At 45.7% G+C, this 22293-nt stretch overlaps 3 protein-coding genes across 3 annotated transcripts; 1 reads left to right on the top strand and 2 right to left on the bottom strand.

Moving 5' to 3' along the window:
• Positions 1 to 87: 87 nt before the first annotated feature.
• Positions 88 to 8491, bottom strand: LOC135622852 (L-type lectin-domain containing receptor kinase SIT2-like). The gene is made up of 2 exons (XM_065125099.1): positions 6400 to 8491; positions 88 to 1858 (listed from the first exon to the last, which is right to left on the bottom strand). Exons 1-2 carry the CDS (start codon positions 8336 to 8338, stop codon positions 171 to 173), a joined length of 3627 nt encoding a protein of 1208 aa, XP_064981171.1. The 5' UTR covers positions 8339 to 8491; the 3' UTR covers positions 88 to 170.
• A 177-nt stretch (positions 8492 to 8668) lies between these two features.
• LOC135622848 (L-type lectin-domain containing receptor kinase SIT2-like) lies at positions 8669 to 11246 on the bottom strand. Its single transcript, XM_065125095.1, has one exon. It carries the CDS (start codon positions 11120 to 11122, stop codon positions 9101 to 9103), a length of 2022 nt encoding a protein of 673 aa, XP_064981167.1. The 5' UTR covers positions 11123 to 11246; the 3' UTR covers positions 8669 to 9100.
• Positions 11247 to 13592: 2346 nt separating this feature from the next.
• Positions 13593 to 21413, top strand: LOC135622851 (L-type lectin-domain containing receptor kinase SIT2-like). Its single transcript, XM_065125098.1, has 2 exons — positions 13593 to 15662; positions 19260 to 21413. Exons 1-2 carry the CDS (start codon positions 13687 to 13689, stop codon positions 21262 to 21264), a joined length of 3981 nt encoding a protein of 1326 aa, XP_064981170.1. The 5' UTR covers positions 13593 to 13686; the 3' UTR covers positions 21265 to 21413.
• Positions 21414 to 22293: the final 880 nt, after the last annotated feature.

Genomic DNA, 22293 nt, shown 5'->3' with positions numbered 1-22293 from the left:
TCTACATTTGGATGAATTGGATCTGATTCAAGATTCAGATGCCTCTCTGATTACATCAAAGGAAATCCACAACAAATGAAGCAGGGATGAAAAGAAGATGATGCGATAAAGCTATGACAAAATGAACAAAAGAGACGGAAGTCCTCAGCACATCATTTACAATCTCTCTGTCATCGACCTCCGGAAATTCCAGAAACAACTGAGGCAGTGGCCACCGACGACGAAGGGTACGACACAATATGATCATCGAAACCTTCATTGTGAGGCAGGCCAAGAACGCTGAAGCTGAGGTACGTGGCCGACAGCTCCGGAAGCGGCGCGTCGCCCTCCAAGAACCGCACCACTTGCCGCATGCTCGGCCGGGCTGAGGGCAGCGGATGCGAGCACAGCAACCCAAGCTTCAAAGCCAGCTCCACCTCCTCCGCCACGTACTCCTCTCCCAGCCTTGCATCCCTCGTGTCCAGTATCGATCCCTTCCGCCAGTTCTCCACCACCCAGTCCAACAGCACGAACTGCTCCTCGTCCGCCGTCGTCTCCACCGGCCTCCTCCCGCAAGCGACCTCGAGAACGAATGCCCCGAACGCAAACACGTCGGTGACGGTTGTCGCCTTGCCGTTTCGGGCGAGCTCGGGAGCAAGGTAACCCGTGGTTCCGACCACATGGGTGGTCAGTGGATCAGTTCCATGATCGTATAGTCTTGCTAGGCCGAAGTCACCCAGTCTTCCGTTCCATTCATGGTCGAGCAGCACATTGCTCGCCTTGATGTCTCTGTGGATCACGACTTGCTCCCAGTCCTCGTGTAGATACAGAAGGCCCGATGCCACGCCTTTGATGATCCGAAACCGTGTCGCCCAATCCAGAGTAGGCTTGTCTTGGTCATACAGAAAGTTGTCGAGGCTGCCATTGGGCATGTAATCGTACACCAACAGCAGCTCCCCTTTGCGCCGGCAGTAGCCCAACAACTGGACAAGGTTCCTGTGGCGGAGGCGGCCGATGCTGACGATCTCCGCTATGAACTCCCTCATACCCTGTCTCGATCCATGGGACACTCTTTTCACCGCAATCTCCGATCTAGAAGACGGTAGCACGCCCCTGTAGACTCTCCCGAACCCGCCGATCCCGAGCAACTCCTTATCCTGGAAGCCCTTGGTAGCGTTGAACAAATCTCTGTAGGAGAACCGGTGAGGCCCGTACTGGACCTCCCAGTCTTCCAGTAGCTCGGCATACTTGATCCTCCATCTCACGTATAACACGATGATCCCTACAACGATCGCAACAAGTGCAGCTGACGCCAAGGGCAGCCCGATACGCAAAGCCTTCGATCTGCGATCTGACTTCGTGCGAGGGAGTGAAGGCAGCAGCGAGTAGTCGAGAGCTCGAGCTACTCCATTCATCTTAAAGCTCCAACCGAGAACGTAATGAGATGTTAGGAAAGGACCTGTGGATGAGGAGAATCCGACGTACATGGTGTCCGAGAACACGCTTGAGAGATCAACGGGAGCAGACAGGAGAGGTTTACGGGGTTTGGCCACTGGGACTGGAGCCAAGGTAACATCGAGCAGCATCTTTTCGCTGTCATAGTCTACCCAAAGTTGCATGGCTCGGCCGCTACTGAGGCTTAGATTTTGGAACGAATCAGTGTCATTGGGATAATAACCAGCAGTGTAGGACTGATTAGATGTCAAGCTGTTGATATCGATGCCGACATGATTGTTATCGATGTCATGGAATTCGGGGTTACGGATCGTGTCGAGCTCGATGGCAAGGACATGGTTGGTGGAGTTGCCATTGTTGCTCATATTGAAGAGGCCTAAATACTGGCTACCTAAGGCTTGGGAAAAGTTCTTGGTGCGAGAAACTATGAAGGTGATTCCATGGCCACTGAGATTGGTGTAGTCTGAAAGGAAGCCAAAGACAAACGTGGTGGAGAAGGAGAAGGCCGTACCATTAGCGACGTCTCTGAACCGAAGCGGAGATGGTTGGAAGGCATGGCCCTTGATCTCCATCGTTTTGTCGGTGAGCATCAGAAGACCGTCGGAAGTGATCGCTGCGATCCCGTCGAGGGTAAAGTTGGCTCCTCTGAATCCATTGAAGAGGAAATCATCATTTCCGCTGCTGGCTGAGGCTGCAAGACTTTGGTGGAGGAGGAGGAGGAGGAGGCAGATCAAAATCTTGGGAGACATTAGTGGCAAAACTCCGTTGCAGGATTGCGTGGGTGGTGAGGGAATAAGCTTCTTCTTTTACAAGCTTATCCCCACTCAGATCGAGCCAGCAGACTATATTTGGGACTAATGGGTGGAGAGAGAGAGAGAGAGAGAGAGAGGAGACGGCTGTTGGCTGGCGGCTTTGGCGTTTCAGACATGTCTTTGACTCTGTGGGCTCTATGTGTAATGCCATGATTGGAGCTTAGAGCCTTTTTTATCACCATTATTCCATCGAGGTATTAAGAGCACCAGTTGACCCTTCTCTCTCCTAACCTGCTTCATTTAACTTGATGATTTATTTATATTTTTATTTTTTACTGGAAACAAAATGCATTGTTAAGTAAAAAAAAGAAGGGTCAATTTTCTTATTAAAAAATAATTAGATTTAGAATATCTGACATGACTACTCCGTTATTTTCACAAAAAATATAAAGATAAAAAATTTATTAATATAACTTGTTAGGAAAAAAAATATTATTAACATCTTTAGTCAATTTGATAAGGTTTGGATCCATATATGAAAGATCGTCTAAAGTATTTTTGAGGTGTAAACATCAAGTTCCTCATGTGTCATTTGCACGATTTAGTTCCTCCGACGCTTAAGTGTCGATGAGAATAATAATAAAAAATTCTTTTTTTTAATTTAAAATGAGCTTTTACATCTATCCTTTAAAGATATGAAAGAAGTTTAAGATTGTCTTTTTCGTCATAAATGATGAGAAAAAATCTTATGATTGTCGTCATAAATGATGAAAAAAAAATTTACGATTATCTTTCTAGTTCGAGATGGAAGTTTTGTCTTCTTTTCCTCTTTAGGTGCTACTCGGTGATGATGTATTGGATGATTAGTCAAATATAGTTTTCCTATCACGACAATAGTAATCTTTGAATTATATTTTTTTTTTGAGAAATACATGATTTGCAATTTCTTTTCCCGTTCATCACACATAATTACATGGCTAGTTCTACGTTAAAAGAAATAAAATTTAAGATAGATTTATAAGAATTTGATAGATAAATTATTATTAATTTACATGTTAGGGTCATATCCACTTGATGAGGACATCAAATGGATAAAAATTAAAATAAATGTATAAATATTAGATAAATATACTATTATTAATTTGAAGTTAAATATTTTATTACCCTATCAACAACGTATGTAAAAGATTCTTAATACCATTGATCAGATTAAAACTTAGCCGACAGGATAGAAAAATAGAGGCCATGGTTGTGTCCCACCCAAGTCAACGAGGTGACTTAAGGAACTAAGTCACAGGGACCTGTTTTTATGGACTCCGATCTTTTGATTTGATAGGTTACACTTGCTGTTCGTATTGAAAACAAAAGGCTTGGCGGTGGATTCTCCATCTTTCTTCCTTTTTCTCATCAAGTCTTTTGGGTTCCTTCATCACGAGGGCAGGAGATGTGGCTTTGGATGTATTGACTTGGAACAATTCCCTCTAGATAATATCTCCACAGGGAATTCAGCCAAAAACTCAATTTGTATTCAGTAGGTGAGATGACAAATCAAGTAACAAATACAATTTATTATTATTATTTTCTTGGTTTGACTTCTTCTCTATGTATAATAATTCTCTCCCTGTCATTGATCCTTTTTCTCTAAGATTGCCTTGAGGCTGTCAAGCTTGACCAATTATCTTAGTCATTTGAAATGGTTATGTTTGTCTCATGCTGATGCATTTGCCTTGGTTAGATTCTAACTTTTATCCATTTGACATCACATAAAGGAGAGATATACAATGGGGCAGGTGATGTGTGGATTGGACTATATGGTGGAGGATCTGATCAGGGACTCATGGTTGATATATATAGAGGTCTGTTTTGTTTGAAATTGACACCAATGAGACATGATATCCAACAAATACAAATAATTCTCCTATTATATCATCCATCATATGATCCATCTTTATTTAGTTCACACCATCTCTACCGAGACTTCTCCTAGATTCTTTAGAACAAGGAAGTCAAACCAAATTATTTGCTAGAGTGAACGATTTGTCAGTTTGTGTCTTCTAGACCCACTAAATTGTAGCTTTCATAGCTTGCAAGATAGTGGGGTCAGCATTCCTCTCCTTCAACCAAATGTTCTTCACTATTAACTCCTCCAAGCAAAAGCAAAATTGATGGCCAATTTAGACTCATGGATATCCCACAATCTAGTTGAGAAAGGTGATTGGAAGAACAAAAGTGTTCAATGGATTCAGGACATAATACCCAATTTCTTCCACCTGTCAGCAGTCAAAGAGGTGGTGATGTAAAAGATTTCAACAGAAAAGCTTGAATTTTTGAGCCAAAGGAAGCTTCTCTACCACCAATCCTCACCCCCAAGTCCATATATTACATTCTCCTCATGTTGTTATCTGATGTAATTTCTTCCAGCATCAAAAATGTTCTACTTACTGAGAAGTGTTTCTAACTAGTGTAAATATCACTGGTACATTTAATTTCACTTGATGAAGTTATTAAGATTATGGACATTGGAAATGACTGGGAGTAATACCATGATGTTACCCACTAAATGGTGATGGAGATGATCCAAAAACACTTCCATCTTCAATTTAACAATTACAAGGAAAGTTAATGCAGGAAGTGAAGAGATGGATCTTTCTCCTGGATGAACCAAACATATACTATGATTCTTTGAATGGGCAAAAGTTCTCTGCAGAGACCAAACACTTTGTGAGTGTAATCAGAGCACTGTGAAGCCATTACTATAGTGCTAAGACAGTTTCACAAGAGTACAAGAACGTGTCTTAGTTTGCATCGATCTCTTCTTCCCAAAAGTCTGTGACATTGGGGTCATACCATGCAGAGTTTTGTCTGCAGAGGACCATGGGAAAGAGGACCCAAAGACAAAAGATACAGATCTTTCACACCTAAAACCTATAAATCTATCAACGACCAGACAAGGCATGAGCCACCAACAGTGTCCTGACATGGAACACATGATAATGACCACCTCCTTCCTTATTCATCACTCAATTGTAAGGAACTAATTCTTAGCCTCTCACATAAAGGTTTCCAATACCATTAGCCATGGTAAAACTTAGCCAGCAAGGTGAGAAAACAGAGGCCATGGTTGTGTCCCACCCAAGTCAACGAGGAGACTTAAGGTACAAGTCACATGAACCATTGTTTTGGATTCATGTCATTCGATCTGATGGATGACACTTTCTGTTCATATCGAGAACAACAGGCTTGACATAGCATTCATCATCTTTCCCTTTCTTACCGAACCTTTTGAGTTCCCTCATCACGAGGGTAGGATACTTGGAATAGGACGTGTTGACTTTAAACAGGTTTCTAGATTACAGCAAATGGATGACAAGTTTATTCAGAGGGTGAAACTGAAGAAAAAATGAAGTGGATGACAAGTTTAACTGCTACAAGCACAAATCTATCCTTCTTTTAGTGTCTTATATCATGTCATATTTTCCTCTATGTATCATAATCCTATCCTTGTCATTGATTGTGTTTTCTGAGATTGATTTGTCTCTGTGTGCTCAGGAGGAAATAGCTGATGTTAGGTTTCACTATATGTCTTAATCATTTGAAGAAGTTGTGTGTGTCTCAGGCTTCTGCATTTGCCTTCAATTGTATTCTAACTTTGATCCAATGCACATCACATAAGGAAGAGTGAGGTGTGGATTGGATGGACTTATGTGGTGGAGTATCTGATCAGGTTGATTTGGAGGTCTGTTTTGCTATGTTCCATGATTGCAGATTCTCTATATTTGTCCAGAAAATAAGAACATGTCTTGATCTGCATCATTCAGTTCTTGATCAGTGTTCGTCCGTAACTAAGAGCAGGCAACTCTCACAGGTATATTTTTCCTACTACAGGATGCAAAATATTGTGGAGTGGAAGAACAGCAAGCAATGCAGAGAGTTACAATTCAGTGAGCCAAAAATGGGTGCTCCAGAAGAATTTAACACAGAAAATGAACCCATCATGTATACTTTGGATCAAAATATCATGTTAATCAAGTTTATCTGACTCCTGGTAGATTCGTATCAATGCAAAGAGAACAGTCGCTATGTGGAAAGGAAGGAACAGAAGAGAGGGAGACGTCTCATAAAGCGATGCTTCCCATCTGCTTTTGAAAACCTCCGGAAATAGAAGTTGCAGTGGCCACCGACGAAGGATAGGACATGATGTAGTCGTCGAAGCCTTCGTTGTGAAGCATCGCAAGAACGCTGAAGCTGAGGTACGTCGGCGACAACTCTGGGAGTGGCGCATTGCCCTCCAAGTACTCCACAACTTGGCGCATGCTCGGCCTGCCCGCCGGCAGCGGATGCGAGCACAGCAATCCAAGCTTCAAAACCATCTCCATCTCCTCCATCACGAATTCTTCTCCCAGCCTCGGATCACTCGTTTCCTGTATGCATCCCTTCCGCCAATTCTCCAGCACCCAATCCAACAAAATGAGCTCCTCCCCGAAGGTGATCGGGTCCACCGGCCGCCTTCCGCAAGCAACCTCCAAGACGAAGATCCCGAACGCAAACACGTCGGTGATGGTGGTGGCCTTGCCGGTTCGAGCCAGCTCGGGAGCAAGATAACCCATGGTTCCGACGACACGAGTGGTCTTGGGAGCAGTTCCGTGATCATACAACCTTGCTAGGCCAAAGTCGCCCAGCCTTCCGTTCAGTTCATGGTCGAGCAGCACATTGCTTGCCTTGACGTCTCTGTGGATGACGACTTGCTCCCAGTCTTCGTGTAGATAGAGAAGGCCTGATGCCACGCCTTTGATGATCCGGAAGCGCGTCGGCCAGTCCAGAGTAGGCTTGGCTTCGTCATACAGGAACTTGTCGAGGCTCCCATTTTGCATGTAGTCGTACACCAACAGGAGCTCCCCTTTGCGCCGGCAATAGCCCAGCAACTGGACAAGGTTCCGGTGGCGGAGGCGACCGATGCTGACTACCTCTGCTATGAACTCTCTCATGCCCTGTCTCGATTCATGAGACACTCTCTTCACCGCAACTTCCACCTTAGACGTCTGCAGCACCCCCTTGTAGACCCTTCCGAACCCGCCCATTCCGAGCAGCTCCTTGTCTCTGAAACCCTTGGTAGCTTCGAACAGATCTTTGTAGGAGAACCGATGAGGACCGTACTCAAGCTCCCAATCCTCGAGGAGCTCTGCATACTTAATCCTCCGTCTCACGAGAAGCACAATGATCCCTACGGTGATTAGAACGAGTCCAGCCGATGCCAACGGCAGCACAATGTCCAAAACGTCTGATTTACCCTTAGATCTGGGACAAGGAAGCACAGGCAGCAGGGAGTCGTCAAGGTCCGGAGCTACTCCATTCATCTTGAAGCTCCATCCGAGAACGTAGTGAGACGTCAGGAAAGGACCAGTGGAAGAGGAGAAGCCGACAAACATGGGATCTAATAACACGCTTGAAAGATCAATGGTGTCAGACAACAGAGGTTTGTGTGGCTTGGCCATTGGGACGGGAGCCAAGGTAACGTTGATGAGCTTCGTTTGGCCGTCGTAGTCTACCCAAACCTGCATGGCTTCACAATTTCTAAGACTTAAAGTATTGAGCAGACCAGAATCATCAGCATAGTAACCAGCAGACTGGGACTTGTTGGATTTCAAGCCATTGATGTCGATCCCGACATGGTTGTCATTCATATCTGCGAATTCGGGGTTAAAGATCGAGTCAAGCTCAATCGCAAGCACATGATTGGTCGAGTTACCATTGTTGCTCTGATTGAAGAGGCCTAGGTACTGACTACCCAAGGCTTTGGAGAAGTCCATGGTGGGAGAAACAAGGAAAGCCATGCCGTTCCCACTAAGATTGGTGAATTCCGAGACGAAGCCGAAGACAAAAGTGGTGGAGAAGGAGAAGATTGTACCATTTGATGGATTCCTGAAGTGAAGAGGGGATGGATGGAAGGCATGGCCCTTTATCTGCGTCGTCTCGTTGGTGACTACAAGAAGACCATCGGATGAGATGGCTGCCACCCCATCGAGGGTAAGATTGGCTCCCCTGAATCCACTGTAGGTGAAGCTATCTCCTCCGTTTGCTGAGGCGGCAAGCTTTCGGTGGAGGAAGAGGAGGAGGAGAAGGCAGCCGGAGGCCCTGAGAAGCACCGCTGACATGTCTGTCTTCAAGAATCTGGAACAGATTCTAGTTTTTGATGGGCAGAGGAGGAGAGAGTTGCAGGCTTTGGTGTCTCACAGTCCGCACATATGAAAGCGTGTGGGCAATCCACTGATCACAGCCATTCCTTATCCACTGATGTCTAAGCACAGAGATGGAAGGTTCATAAACCCAACAAGCATAAATAGCATCATCATCTTCTATTTCATTAAATGTGAGACAAAGAGTTAGGCAGGATTGGAGTATAATAGACAAGTCTAAGATCAACAGTAGGGGTCAATTTCGCAGCGGGTATTCCGCAGAGAGGACATGGAATGGTGCAGATGGGACCCCATTGGTAGTGGAGACGACGACCAAGGGAAGGAAGACCACGCAACAAATTGAAACCCTGATGCCACAAGTTTGAAGAAGAGTCCTCTTTCAGACACGCAAACTGCTTTTGCCTCAGCTCGGCTGACTACGCTGAAGAACAGCGACAGGAGGCGAAGGCAGCACCCACTGGTCAATGGCATGGCAAGAATAGAAGCGGCGGTCGCATGGGATTCCAACCTATCAACGAAATTGATGGATGCCTTCTTATTCTCATACTGTATTCTTATTTTTTTACTGCATTCGAAACTATCCATATGCTCCTTCTTTATAGGTTGACGGTGGTCCAAATGGGCCCAAACCAACTATTGATATTGTATTTACACATTATGTGCTTACGATTCCAATATCATTACATCAATTACAATTCCAATCTGTTCATGGACACTCGGTCATCGACCTCCAGAAAGCATAGATGCAGTAGCCACCGAGGAGGAAGGACACGACATGATATGGTCATCGAAACCTTCCTTGCGAAGCAGCGCGAGAAGGCTGAAGCTCAGGTTCGCGGGCGACAGCTCCGGGAGTGGCGCATGGCCTTCCAAGTACCGCACGACTTGGCGCATGCTGGGCCGCGCTGTGGGCAGCGGATGCGAGCACAGCAGTCCAAGCTTCAGAACAAGCTCCACCTCCTCCACCGCGTACTCTTCTCCCAGCCTCGGATCCCTCGTCTCCAGTATCGATCCCTTCCGCCATATATCCACCACCCAATCCTGTAGAACCAGCTGCTCCTCGTGCGCCGTCGGGTCCACCGGCCTCCTGCCGCAAGCAACCTCCAGAAGGAATGCCCCGAACGCAAACACGTCGGTGACGGCAGTCGCCTTGCCGGTTCGAGCAAGCTCGGGAGCAAGATAACCCATGGTTCCCACGACATGAGTGGTCTGTGGATCCGTTCCATGATCGTACAACCTTGCTAGGCCAAAGTCACCCAACCTTCCATTCAATTCATTATCAAGCAACACATTACTCGCCTTAATGTCTCTGTGGATGACGACCTGCTCCCAGTCTTCGTGTAGATATAATAGACCTGAAGCCACGCCTTTGATGATCCGAAACCGGGTCGCCCAATCCAGAGCAGGCTTAGCTTGATCATGTAGGAACTTTTCGAGGCTGCCATTGGGCATATAATCATACACCAACAGAAGCTCTCCCTGGCGTCGGCAGTAGCCGAGCAATTGGACGAGGTTTCGGTGGCGGAGGCGACCGAGGCTGACGATCTCCGCAATGAACTCTCTCATACCCTGTCTTGATCCATGGGACACTCTTTTAATTGCAACCTCCGATCTAGAAGACGGTAGCACACCCTTGTACACTCTCCCGAACCCGCCTCTTCCGAGAAGCTCCGTGTCCCTGAAACCCTTGGCAGCCTTGAACAAATCCTTGTAGGAGAACCGATGAGGTCCGTACTCGAGCTCCCAGTCTTCCAGGAGCTCTGAATACTTGGTCCTCCGTCTCAGGATGAACACGACGATCCCCACGATGATTAAAACAAGTGTAGCTGAGGCCAAGGGTAGCCCGATGCGCAAAACCTTTAACTTGTGATTTGATTTCGCACGAGGAAGAGAAGGCAGCAGGGAGAGGTCGAGAGCTTGGGCTACGCCATTCATCTTAAAGCTCCAACCAAGGACGTAATGAGATGTTAGCCAAGGACCAGTGGAGGAGGAGAATCCAACATACATGAGATCCAATAACACGCTTTTAAGATCGATGACCGCAGATAAGAGAGGCCTATGGGGTTTGGCCATCGGGATTGGAGCTAAGGTAACATTAAGTAGCATATCTCGAGCATGGTAGTCTATCCAAACTTGCATGGCTTGGCCACTTTTAAGGCTTAATCTTTCGAACGAACCAGTGTGGTCATCATAGTAACCAGCGGTGTGGGACTTGTTGGATATCAAGGTGTTGATATCGATCCCGACATGATTGTCATCGATGTCTTGGAAATCAGGACTAAGGATTGTGTCAAGCTCAATCGCAAGGACATGATTGCTTGAACTATTAGCCTTGCTGCTCTGGTTGAAAAGGCCTAAGAACTGACTTCCTAAGGCTTTGGAGAAGTCCTTGGTGTGTGAAATCACGAAGGCCATGCCATGGCCACTAAGACCTGGGTAGTCTGAGATGAATCCGAAAGCAAAAGTGGTGGAGAAGGAGATGACTGTACCATTAGACACGTCTCTGAAGCGAAGTGGGGATGGGTGGAAGGCGTGGCCTTTCGTCTCCATTGACGCGTCGGTGACCATCAGAAGACCAGCGGAAGTGATCGATGCGACCCCGTCGAGAGTAAGATTAGCTCCTCCGAATCCATTGAAGATGAAATCATCACCATCATCACTTCCATTGGAAGAGGCTGCAAGACTCGATCTCCTGTGGAGGAGGAGGAAGAGGAGAAGGCAGACCAAAGCCTTGAAGAACATTGCAGTCTTGCAGGATTCAGAACAATTTCACAGGATAAAGTAGATTTCGACTCTGTTGCATTCCAGTGAGTGATATATTTTTAATGAACAGAGAAGAGCGAAGAGAGATGTTGGCTTTGGTGTCTGTGGTTTGCATATATAGCAGCATGCAGCAATTCAAGATCAATACTTTGGGGTGCTTATTACCTGTTATCACAATTTCTCATCACCACAAATTCTTGACATCGATAGATTCAAGGTTATATTTCCAGCTTGACTAATCTCTCCTCCTGTGTAACTCTCGAACCTTTCATATCACATCGATTAGTGTTAGAATTGATCATTGATCTATGTCACCGGGTTCATTTGATCTGCCTCACTTCCTGAAGGTATCCGATGAAGTCACTTCGAGTTCAAGTTAGTAAGAGGTTTATTCTGCGATGTGAAAGTACAGTTTTTGATCTCGAACTATACCTAAGAGCCTTGTTTATTTGTTTAGAATGTTCATTTTTTTTTGCATCCAGGACTTAATAAGTCGGGCAATGTCTTCTATTACCATTACTCTGACACAGACAAAATTGACTGGTTTGACTAATATCATACCATGTGTTTCTTCTTTCACCAAAAGTGTGACACACGGGCAAGATTTATTACTAGAAACAACAAGAGGTTCATATTCTTCCTAAATACTTTTCTTACCTTTGAGTTCCTTCATGGAAAGGGCAAGAGACTTGGAATTGAATGCGATGACTTTTAAGTGTTTCTTGATAAACACTCCACGGGGAACACATCAGAGAAAAAAGATCAGAAAAATGACATGATAAAACAAATAACTTGTCGCACTCTCTCCTTAACTTTCTCAAGCCATTGATGAGAAGATAGAGGGAAGTCTTGAGAGATGTGGAACCTGTCTTTGATTAATTTATGGATAGCAGACGAACCTCGTTTGCAGATTGTCGTCTTTCAAATCGAGTTCTATATGAAGTCAGGCGTATCAACAGTTGTGAGTTCCATGCCTTTCCATTAAATACATGACTTGATTGAGGTTTTTGTTTTGTTCTACACTAAGTTACAAATTGCATGAATCATAGATCACGACAACAACACCTCTAAGATGAGCCAAGTCGGATTCCAACTCCAGTTTCTGCAGGAGGTTAGACATGAGAAGAATCTACAGGCACGGCACAGCATTTGCAATCTACACACACACAACCATGTCCTCCTCTGTCATCGACCCCGGAGATAACCGATGCAGAAGCCACCGACGAAGTATACGACGTGATATGGTCATCGGCACCTTCGTTGTGAACCTGCACAAAATCGCGGAAGCTGAGGTACGTGGGCGAGAGTTCGGCGAGCGGTGCATGGCCCTCCAAGTAGCGCACGACTTGGCGCATGCTCGGCCTTGCTGTGGGAAGTGGATGCGAGCACCGCAATCCAAGCTTCAACAAGCTCCACCTCCTCCACCGCGTAGTCTTCCCCCAGCCTTGGATCCCTCGTCGCCAGTATCGTCCCCTCCCTCCAGTTCTCCAACACCCAATCCGATAGAACCAACTGCTCCGCCGCCATCCGCTCCACCGGCCTCCTCCCGCAAGCAACCTCAAGGAGGAAGACGCCGAAAGCAAACACGTCGGTGACGGTGGTCGCCTTGCCGGTTCGAGCGAGCTCGGGAGCAAGATAACCGATGGTTCCGACGACGCGGGTGGTCTTTGGATCGGTTCCATGGTCATAAACCTTGCTAGGCCGAAGTCACGCAGTCTTCCATTCAATTCGCTGTCGAGCAACACATTGCTCGCCTTGATGTCTCTGTGGACTATAACCTGCTCCCAGTCGTCATGTAGATACAGAACGCCTGATGCCACGCCTTTGATGACCCGAAACCGTGTCGCCCAATCCAGAGGAGGCTTCTCTTGGTCGTACAGAAACTTATCGAGACTGCCATTGGGCATGTAATCGTACACCAGCAGCAGCTCCTCCTTGCGTCAGCAATAGCCGAGCAGCTGAACAAGATTCCGGTGGCGGATACGACCGATATGCTGAAAACTTGGACCCGAAGCAGCTTACTTGAACTACTGTAACTTATTGATAGAGTGGAAGTGTATGCAAATAGTTCCTTTATTGCTATTGTTCATTGCAGATAGCTGTGTAGGGTGAGAAAGTTCAAATATGTTCAGATAGCTTCTTCACGTAGATCATCACCACCATTCAAAGCTTTGTCTGCAGATGACCAAGTGAAAGAAGACCCAAAGATTTATTTGACCAATGCAATAGAAATGAGATTTATGATCCAGTTCTCTCTTATCGGAATTGAGTCGAATTAAATGAGGTTTATAAGTTGAATGATGTAGGTTTACCAGCTTTAATCAATGTGATGAAATAGAAGAAGATTTGAAGTATGTTTTTTTGCTGGGTATTTCACAGAGTACCTAAATCTAGTCATCTTGGACTGGTTGAAACCTTCAACCTCTTTGCGCTTATATATCAGTGGGGGATATTATCTGTTCTTCTGTGTGCTTACTTTCATATGTGGTCTGTGAGACACCAAAGCCAGCAGCTCACTCCTCCTCTGTCAATCCAAAACTAGCATGAAGAAGCTCTGTAACTTGTCGGCGGTGTTTCTTAGGACTTTGGTCTGCCTCCTCCTCTTCCACCTAAAGCTTCCAGCCTCTAGCAGTGGAAATGATAGCTTCACCTTCAACGGATTCGGATGCCTCAATCTTACCTTCGATGGGGTGGCCAACGTCACCTCCGATGGTCTGCTGATGCTCACCAACATGTCAACGCACACGAAGGGCCACGCCTTCTACCCAACCCCGCTTCGTTTCCGGAACCTGACGAACGGTACAATCTTCTCCTTCTCCACCACTTTTGTCTTCGGCTTCATCTCAGCATACACCAACCGTAGCGGGAGCGGGATGGCTTTCTTCGTTTCTCCCACCGAGGACTTCTCTGCAGCCTTTGGTAGTCAGTACTTGGGCCTCTTCAACCAAAGCAGCGTCGGTAACTCGAACAATCATGTCCTCGCGATTGAGATCGACACGATCTATAACCCCGAGTTTCTGGATATTGATGACAACCATGTCGGGATCGATATCAACAGCCTGATATCCAACGCATCCCACGCTGCTGGTTATTACTCTAACGACACTGGATTGTTCAGATATCTAAGCCTTAGAAGTGAACAAGCTATGCAAGTTTGGATAGACTATGACGGACATGAGATGCAGCTAAACGTGACCATGGCTCCAATCCGAATGGCCAAGCCGCATAAACCTCTGTTGTCTGCCACCATTGATCTCTCAAGCGTATTGTTGTCAGATCCCATGTATGTTGGATTCTCCTCCTCCACTGGTTCTTTCAAAACATCTCATTGTGTTCTTGGTTGGAGCTTTAGGATGAATGGGGTAGCTGAACCTCTCGACTACTCCTTGCTGCCATCGCTTCCTCTGGCAAAGTTAAATGGCAAGTCAAAGGTTTTGGACGTCGTGCTGCCCTTGGCGTCGGCGGGACTTGCTGTGATCATCGCAGGGATCATCGTGTTTATGGTGAGGTGGGGGATCAAGTATGCAGAAGTGCTCGAGGATTGGGAGCTTGAGTATGGGCCTCATCGGTTCTCCTACAGAGATCTGTTCATCGCTACCAAGGGTTTTAAAGATAAGGAGCTGCTCGGAATAGGCGGATTCGGAAAGGTCTACAAGGGGGTGCTACAGACTTCTAAATCAGAGATTGCGGTGAAGAGAGTGTCTCATGAATCAAGACAGGGCATGAGGGAGTTCGTAGCAGAGATCGTCAGCCTCGGTCGCCTCCGCCACCGCAACCTTGTTCAGTTGTTGGGCTATTGCCGGCGCAAAGTGGAGCTGCTGTTGGTGTATGATTACATGCCCAATGGGAGCCTCGATAATTTCTTGTATGACAAAGAGAAGCCTACTCTGGATTGGGCAACGCGGTTTGGTATCGTCAAAGGCGTGGCATCAGGCCTTCTGTATTTACATGAGGACTGGGAGCAAGTCGTAGTTCACAGAGATATCAAGGCGAGCAATGTGCTGCTCGACCATGAAATGAACGGAAGATTGGGTGACTTTGGCCTGGCAAGGTTATATGATCATGGAACCGATCCACACACCACCCACATCGTCGGAACCATGGGTTATCTTGCTCCCGAGCTTGTTCGAACAGGCAAGGCGACCACCATCACCGACGTCTTTGCGTTCGGGGTCTTCCTCTTGGAGGTTGCTTGCGGGAGGCGACCGGTGGACTCGGTCGCGTCCGGGGAGGAGCAGATTTTGTTGGATTGGGTGGTGGAGAATTGGCGGAAGGGATCGATTCTTGCGACGAGAGATCCGAGGCTGGGAGATGAGTACGTGGTGGAGGAGGTGGAGTTGGTTTTGAAGCTTGGGTTGCTGTGCTCGCATCCGCTGCCGGCAGGCAGGCCGAGCATGCGGCGAGTGGTGGAGTTCTTGGAGGGCGAAGCAGCACTTCCGGAACTGTCGCCGACGTACCTAAGCTTCAACGTTCTTGCGATGCTTCACAATGAAGGCTTCGATGATGACATCATGTCGTATCCTTCGTCGATGGCCACTTCGTCGGCGGCCATTTCTGGAGCTTGGTAATTGCAGATGGGAAGCATTATACGATGACAGTCGTCTCCATCTCTTCCGTTCCTTTTGTTAGTCGATACAATTGTCGACTTTAGATTAATATTAGCATCATAGTAAAGTGATATATATATATATATATCTGTGAAGGTTGAGAAAGTTCAAATATGTTCAGATAGCTTTGTCGTGACGTAGATCATCATCACCATTCACGTAGTTCAAATATGTTCAGAAAGTTCAAATATAGACATTAATAATATTTTTCTCTAACACTAAGGGTCAAGTAAATCTGTGTCTTTTTTTTTCAAATTCTGGAGTTAGTTTCTCTAATACTCTAAGTTAGTGCTTAGTTAGTTACACTCTTCTCTCCCTAATCTGAATCTAAGAACATCCTTTTATATTAAATTTTGGGAAAACATCTCGTGAAGATCCTGTAAAAAGGTAGCTGACTCGAATCACGTTCTTCGATATTCCTATGCATGATCTATGGGATATTTTATTTCTATGCTGACTCGAATCACCTTCTCTAATATTCGTATGCATGATTTTTATGAGATATTTTATTTCTTTAAAATTAAGTATAAAAATATACCCTCAACTTCAAATTAGGAAAAAAAAAAAAATAGATCTCGGTACTAATTTAAGCGTTAGATAGATCGATTCGGGAAGTTCGGGCCTTAGTCTTTGTCTAGATAATGACTCGAGAGAAGACATTTTATTTCGGACAACTCTGTACGTACATATCAATGCTATGTCATGTTGACTAATAGGGCACATTCTATCATCTCCCCTGTTACAGTCAACCGCCATATCAGATTTAACATGGCACCTTAGAGTTTGTCGAAAATGTCCATACGATAAAAATTCGTATTGAAAATGTTTAATTTTAAAAATGTTCGTAAGAGTGTGTAGTGTGTAGCTAAAATAACGAGGAAGTAAAGCAGTTTGTAATAAAGGTAAATAGCAAAACAGAAATGAAAACTAATTTATAGTGGTTCGATCGTCGTGTCCTACATCCACTCTTGATTCCTCTTTACTCGAGGTCATCGGTTTCTACTACAATCTTCCTTCAATGGGAGAAGACCAACTATTCTTTTACACTCTTTCTCCTTTTCATGGGTTTAGGAGACAACCCTTACAAGCCTTACACCTCTCTTGAATGATCTCAAAATTAGAAAGCAAGGAGGAGGACACTTAGCAATTTTATAACCCAGAATAACAACCCCTTTCTGCTCTAATTTGTGTTTTTCCATGCAGGAATAGCTGGGGTATTTATAGACCCCAAATGGATTTAAAATTGGAGCTGAAAAAGGTCTTATCCTGGGTGTCTCGGGTCCTGACAGTACTATCGCATGTAGTACTGACACTATGTGGTACCACTGCCTAGTCTGGTGGTACTATTGCTTGACACAATTTGGGAGACTATGTTTAGGTGGTACCATCTCCCAAACTGATGGTACGATCACCTAACACTGGGCGGTACCATCGCCCAGTCTGGCGGTACTACCGCTTGACACAGTCTCAGAAACGGTGTCTTGGAGACTGAGCCTCTAGTAGTGCAATCGCCTGACCAAACTTTTAGGTCACTGAATGAGCCTTTTCCTTAACCCATAATACCCTCTCTTTGGGCTAAATTGGCCCATAATTAAGTTGCCATAGTTACACCCGAAACTAACTCAATTAGCCTTCTAAACTACTTCGATCTAGACAAATTATTACAAGAATACTAAGTTATCCGGTATGTTATTGGTTTATTCGGTGCTTCGTCCAATCCTTTATTGCATCATCCTCTCTTGTGACTTGTCTGATTGATATGTTGACCTCTGTAACACCCGATCTCCTTGGCGCAATGTTTGATCATTTTAGCCCGATCCCCGAATTTATGGCACGAAGCCTTTTGTCGACACGTCGACCTTCCTCTGGTTTAATGTCCAATTTTATGATATATTCCATTCTGACCAAACTTCTGATTCTACTACTTTAATCGATTTATTTTCTCTGATCGAAGCTAGTCTTACGTTATTTAAACGCACATTAGATCACAAACTCAATTGATTTCATTATCAAAATTTGAAATTCGATAGAGCTGACGAGGCACGCTGTGTTGATGTGATGCCTCAAACCCATGTAAGACAATCGCCTACATCTGCACTGCTTGCTGGTTGTGCCCACGTCGCCTGAGGCTATAGGAGGTGACGTCGCACGACGTAGGATCAAGCAGGTCAGTTAGCACTTGTGCATGGCATACAGACTGGTCACTTGAAATGTCAGCAACCAGTAACTGATCACATACGATGACCTCCGATTGCAGGTATAAAAGCCGACCACCAGGCTAATGCTTGGGGTCGGACCACGAACACTTAATCTCACCATCACTTTTTCCTACTTACTTAAGTTTCGGAGGGTCAAGTCGAAAAATCAACTCCTAACCCGATCAAATACCGAGTCGCTCTAATTAGGAAGCCACGTTTGACGACCTCGCATACATGCCCCAAATCAAGCCATGCTGACTCCTTGGTCACGGCGTGAAGTTACACAATAATGACAAAGACATCAATGATAATTTTTCGATAATACTATTAAAAAAATTAATGAACCACATGTTTCAGACTTCCCTCTATCTTCTCATCAATGGCTTGAGAAAGTTAAGGAGAGAGTGCGACAAGTTATTTATTTTGTCATGTCATTTTCTCATCTTTTTTCTCTGATGTGTTCCCCGTGGAGAGTTCATCAACAAACTCTTCAAGTCGACACATTAAAATCCAAGTCTCTTGCCCTGTTCATGAAGGAACTCAAAGGTAAGAAAAGTTGTTAGGAAGAATATGAACCTCTTGTTTCTAATAATAAATCTTGCCCGTGTGTCAGACTTTTGGTGATAGAAGAAACAAATGATATGATGTGAGTCCAACCATTCAATTTTGTTTCTCTGACTAATGGTAATAGAAGACATTTGCCCGACTTAGCAAGTCCTGGATGCAAAAAAAAAAGATTTAACATTCTAAACAAATAAACAAGGCTCTTAGGTATAGTTCGAGATCAAAAAGTTTACTTTCACACCTCGGAATAAACCTCTTACTAACTTGAACTCGAAGTGACCTCATCGGATACCTTCGGCACTAGTCTAGAGAGATTATTTTGAGGATGCATTCAACTAAATATATGATTTCAAGACGTATTGACTTTCAGGAAGTGAGGCAGATCAAATGAACCCGGTGACATAGATGAATGATCAATTCTAGGACTAATCGATGTGATATGAAAGGTTCGAGAGTTCCAGAGGAGGAGAGATTAGTCAAGCTGGAAATGTAACCTTGAATCTCTCGATGTCAAGAATTTGTGGTGAAGAGAAATTGTGATAACAGGTAATAAGTACCCGAAAGTATTGACCTTGAATTGCTGCATGCTTCTATGTATGCAAACCACAGACACCAAAGCCAGCATCTCTCTTCCCTCTTCTCTGTTCATTAAAAATATATCACTTGCTGGAGTACAACAGGAGTCGAAATCTACTTTATCCGGTGAAATTGTTCTGAATCCTGCAAGACTCCAATGTTCCTCAAGGCTTTGGTCTGCCTACTCCTCCTCCTCCTCCATCGGAGATTGAGTCTTGCAGCCTCTTCCAGTGGACGTGATGATGGTGATGATTTCATCTTCAATGGATTTGGAGGAGCTAATCTTACTCTCGACGGGGTCGCATCGATCACTTCCAATGGTCTTCTGATGATCACCGACGAGACATTGGACACGAAGGGCCACGCCTTCCACGCATCCCCACTTCGCTTCAGAGACCTGTCTAATGGTACAGTCGTCTCCTTCTCCACCACTTTTGCTTTCGGATTCATCTCAGACTACACAGATCTCAGTGGCAATGGCATGGCCTTCGTGATTTCACACACCAAGGATTTCTCCAAAGCCTTAGGAAGTCAGTTCTTAGGCCTCTTCAACCAGAGCAGCAATGCTTATAACTCGAGCAATCATGTCTTTGCGATTGAGCTTGACACAATCCTTAGTCCTCAATTCCAAGACATCGATGACAATCATGTCGGGATCGATGTCAACAGCTTGATATCTAACAAGTCCCACACCGCTGGTTACTATGATGACTACACTGGTTCGTTCGAAAGATTAAGCCTTGGAAGTGGCCAAGCCATGCAAGTTTGGATAGACTACCATGCTCCAGATATGCTACTTAATGTTACCTTATCTCCAATCCCGATGGCTAAACCCCATAGACCTCTCTTATCTGCGGTCATCAATCTTTCAAGCGTGTTATTGGATCTCATGTATGTTGGATTCTCCTCCTCCACTGGTTCTTTCCTAACATCTCACTACGTCCTTGGTTGGAGCTTTAAAATGAATGGCGTAGCCCAAGCGCTCGACCCTTCCCTGCTGCCTTCTCTTCCTCGTGCGAAATCAAATCACAAGTTTAAGGTTTTGCGCATCGGGCTGCCATTGGCGTCAGCTACGCTTGTTTTAACCATCGTAGGGATTGCCGTGTTCATCCTGAGACGGAGGACCAAGTATTCAGAGCTCCTGGAAGACTGGGAGCTTGAGTACGGGCCTCATCGGTTCTCCTACAAGGATTTGTTCAAGGCTTCCCAGGGTTTTAGGGACACAGAGCTTCTCGGAAGGGGCGGGTTCGGGAGAGTGTACAAGGGTGTGCTACCGTCTTCTAGATCGGAGGTTGCAATTAAAAGAGTGTCCCATGGATCAAGACAGGGTATGAGAGAGTTCATTGCAGAGATCGTCAGCCTCGGTCGCCTCCGCCACCGAAACCTCGTCCAATTGCTGGGCTACTGCCGACGCCAAGGAGAGCTTCTGTTGGTGTATGATTATATGCCCAATGGCAGCCTCGAAAAGTTCCTACATGATCAAGCTAAGCCTACTCTGGATTGGGCGACCCGATTTCGGATCATCAAAGGCGTGGCTTCAGGTCTATTATATCTTCACGAAGACTGGGAGCAAGTCGTCATCCACAGAGACATTAAGGCGAGTAATGTGTTGCTCGATAATGAATTGAATGGAAGGTTGGGCGACTTTGGCCTAGCAAGGTTGTACGATCATGGAACGGATCCACAGACCACTCATGTCGTGGGAACCATGGGTTATCTTGCTCCCGAGCTCGCTCGAACCGGCAAGGCGACCACCATCACCGACGTGTTTGCGTTCGGGACATTCCTTCTGGAGGTTGCTTGCGGCAGGAGGCCGGTGGACCCGACGGCGCACGAGGAGCAGCTGATTCTACTGGATTGGGTGGTGGAGAAATGGCGGAAGGGATCGATACTGGAGACGAGGGATCCAAGGCTGGGGGAAGAGTACGCGGTGGAGGAGGTGGAGCTGGTTCTGAAGCTTGGACTGCTGTGCTCGCATCCTCTGCCCACAGCGCGGCCCAGCATGCGCCAAGTCGTGCGGTACTTGGAAGGCCATGCGCCACTCCCGGAGCTGTCGCCCGCGTACCACAACTTCAGCCTTCTCGCGCTGCTTCACAAGGAAGGTTTCGATGACCATATCATGTCGTGTCCTTCCTCCTCGGTGGCTACTGCATCTGTGCTTTCTGGAGGTCGATGACCGAGTGTCCATGAACAGATTGGAATGGATGCAAAGATGGTTTCAAGATTGTAATTGATGTAATGATATTGGAATCGTAAGCACATGATGTGTAAATGCAATATCAATAGTCGGTTTGGGCCCATTTGGACCACCGTCAACCTATAAAGAAGGAGCATATAGTTAGTTTTGAATGCAGTAAAAAGATAATAATACAGGATGAGAATAACAAGACATCCATCGATTTCGTTGATAGGTTGGAATCCCATGCGAACGTCGCTTCTATTCTTGCCATGCCATTGACCAGTGGGTGCTGCCTTCGCCTGCCGTCGCTATTCTTCAGCGTAGTCTGCCGAGCTGAGGCAAAAGCAGTTTGCGTGTCCGAAAGAAATCCCTCGAGTGACTTCGGACACTCAACCACCTCGTAATCACCCATAAGTCCATACACTTCCTGTGTTATGCAGGCGATCACCTCTCTCCTTCCTTGATGCAGCAGACAGCCCTGGCATTACGGCCAGCAATCTGACGCTCGCTCGCCCCTCGCCTCTAAGGGTGTCCCCGATGAGATCCTCGTGCCCCCAGAATGCCTTTGCCAAACTGAGGTGGCTCCCCAAGGACAAATATCCTCAACGATGAAACTCAACACCCCATCGTGTCGCAGGGTGATCATGCCGAAGTCGGGGATGCAGTTAGCTGACTTCATGGAGGATTCACTCAAAATGTAATTCTAGACCGTGAGCCAATGCCTGAACGATGTACAGAGAGAATTTTTGCACTCGACCGCCACTCAGTATTGGAGATCTTTAATGGCTAACTCCGATCCAACGAAACACACAGCAGACTTCAGGGTTCAAATTGTAACACCCCTGATTAGTCCCACGTCAGAAGTGGGCAAGATTAAGATTGACTTATAAAGGTCTGATGAGTATACTACTACCAACTTCAGCTTAAGCATTTTGATCAGTGATTTAGATTAAACGAAGTTGATAGACCAGTTAGCCAATCAGACCCGAGTCATTATACAAATATTGTTATTCGGCATTTCCAACG

Source organism: Musa acuminata, chromosome BXJ2-9, assembly GCF_036884655.1.
Source record: "Musa acuminata AAA Group cultivar baxijiao chromosome BXJ2-9, Cavendish_Baxijiao_AAA, whole genome shotgun sequence".
Classification (NCBI taxonomy): domain Eukaryota; kingdom Viridiplantae; phylum Streptophyta; class Magnoliopsida; order Zingiberales; family Musaceae; genus Musa; species Musa acuminata.
This window is presented reverse-complemented; position numbering and strand designations above follow the sequence as displayed.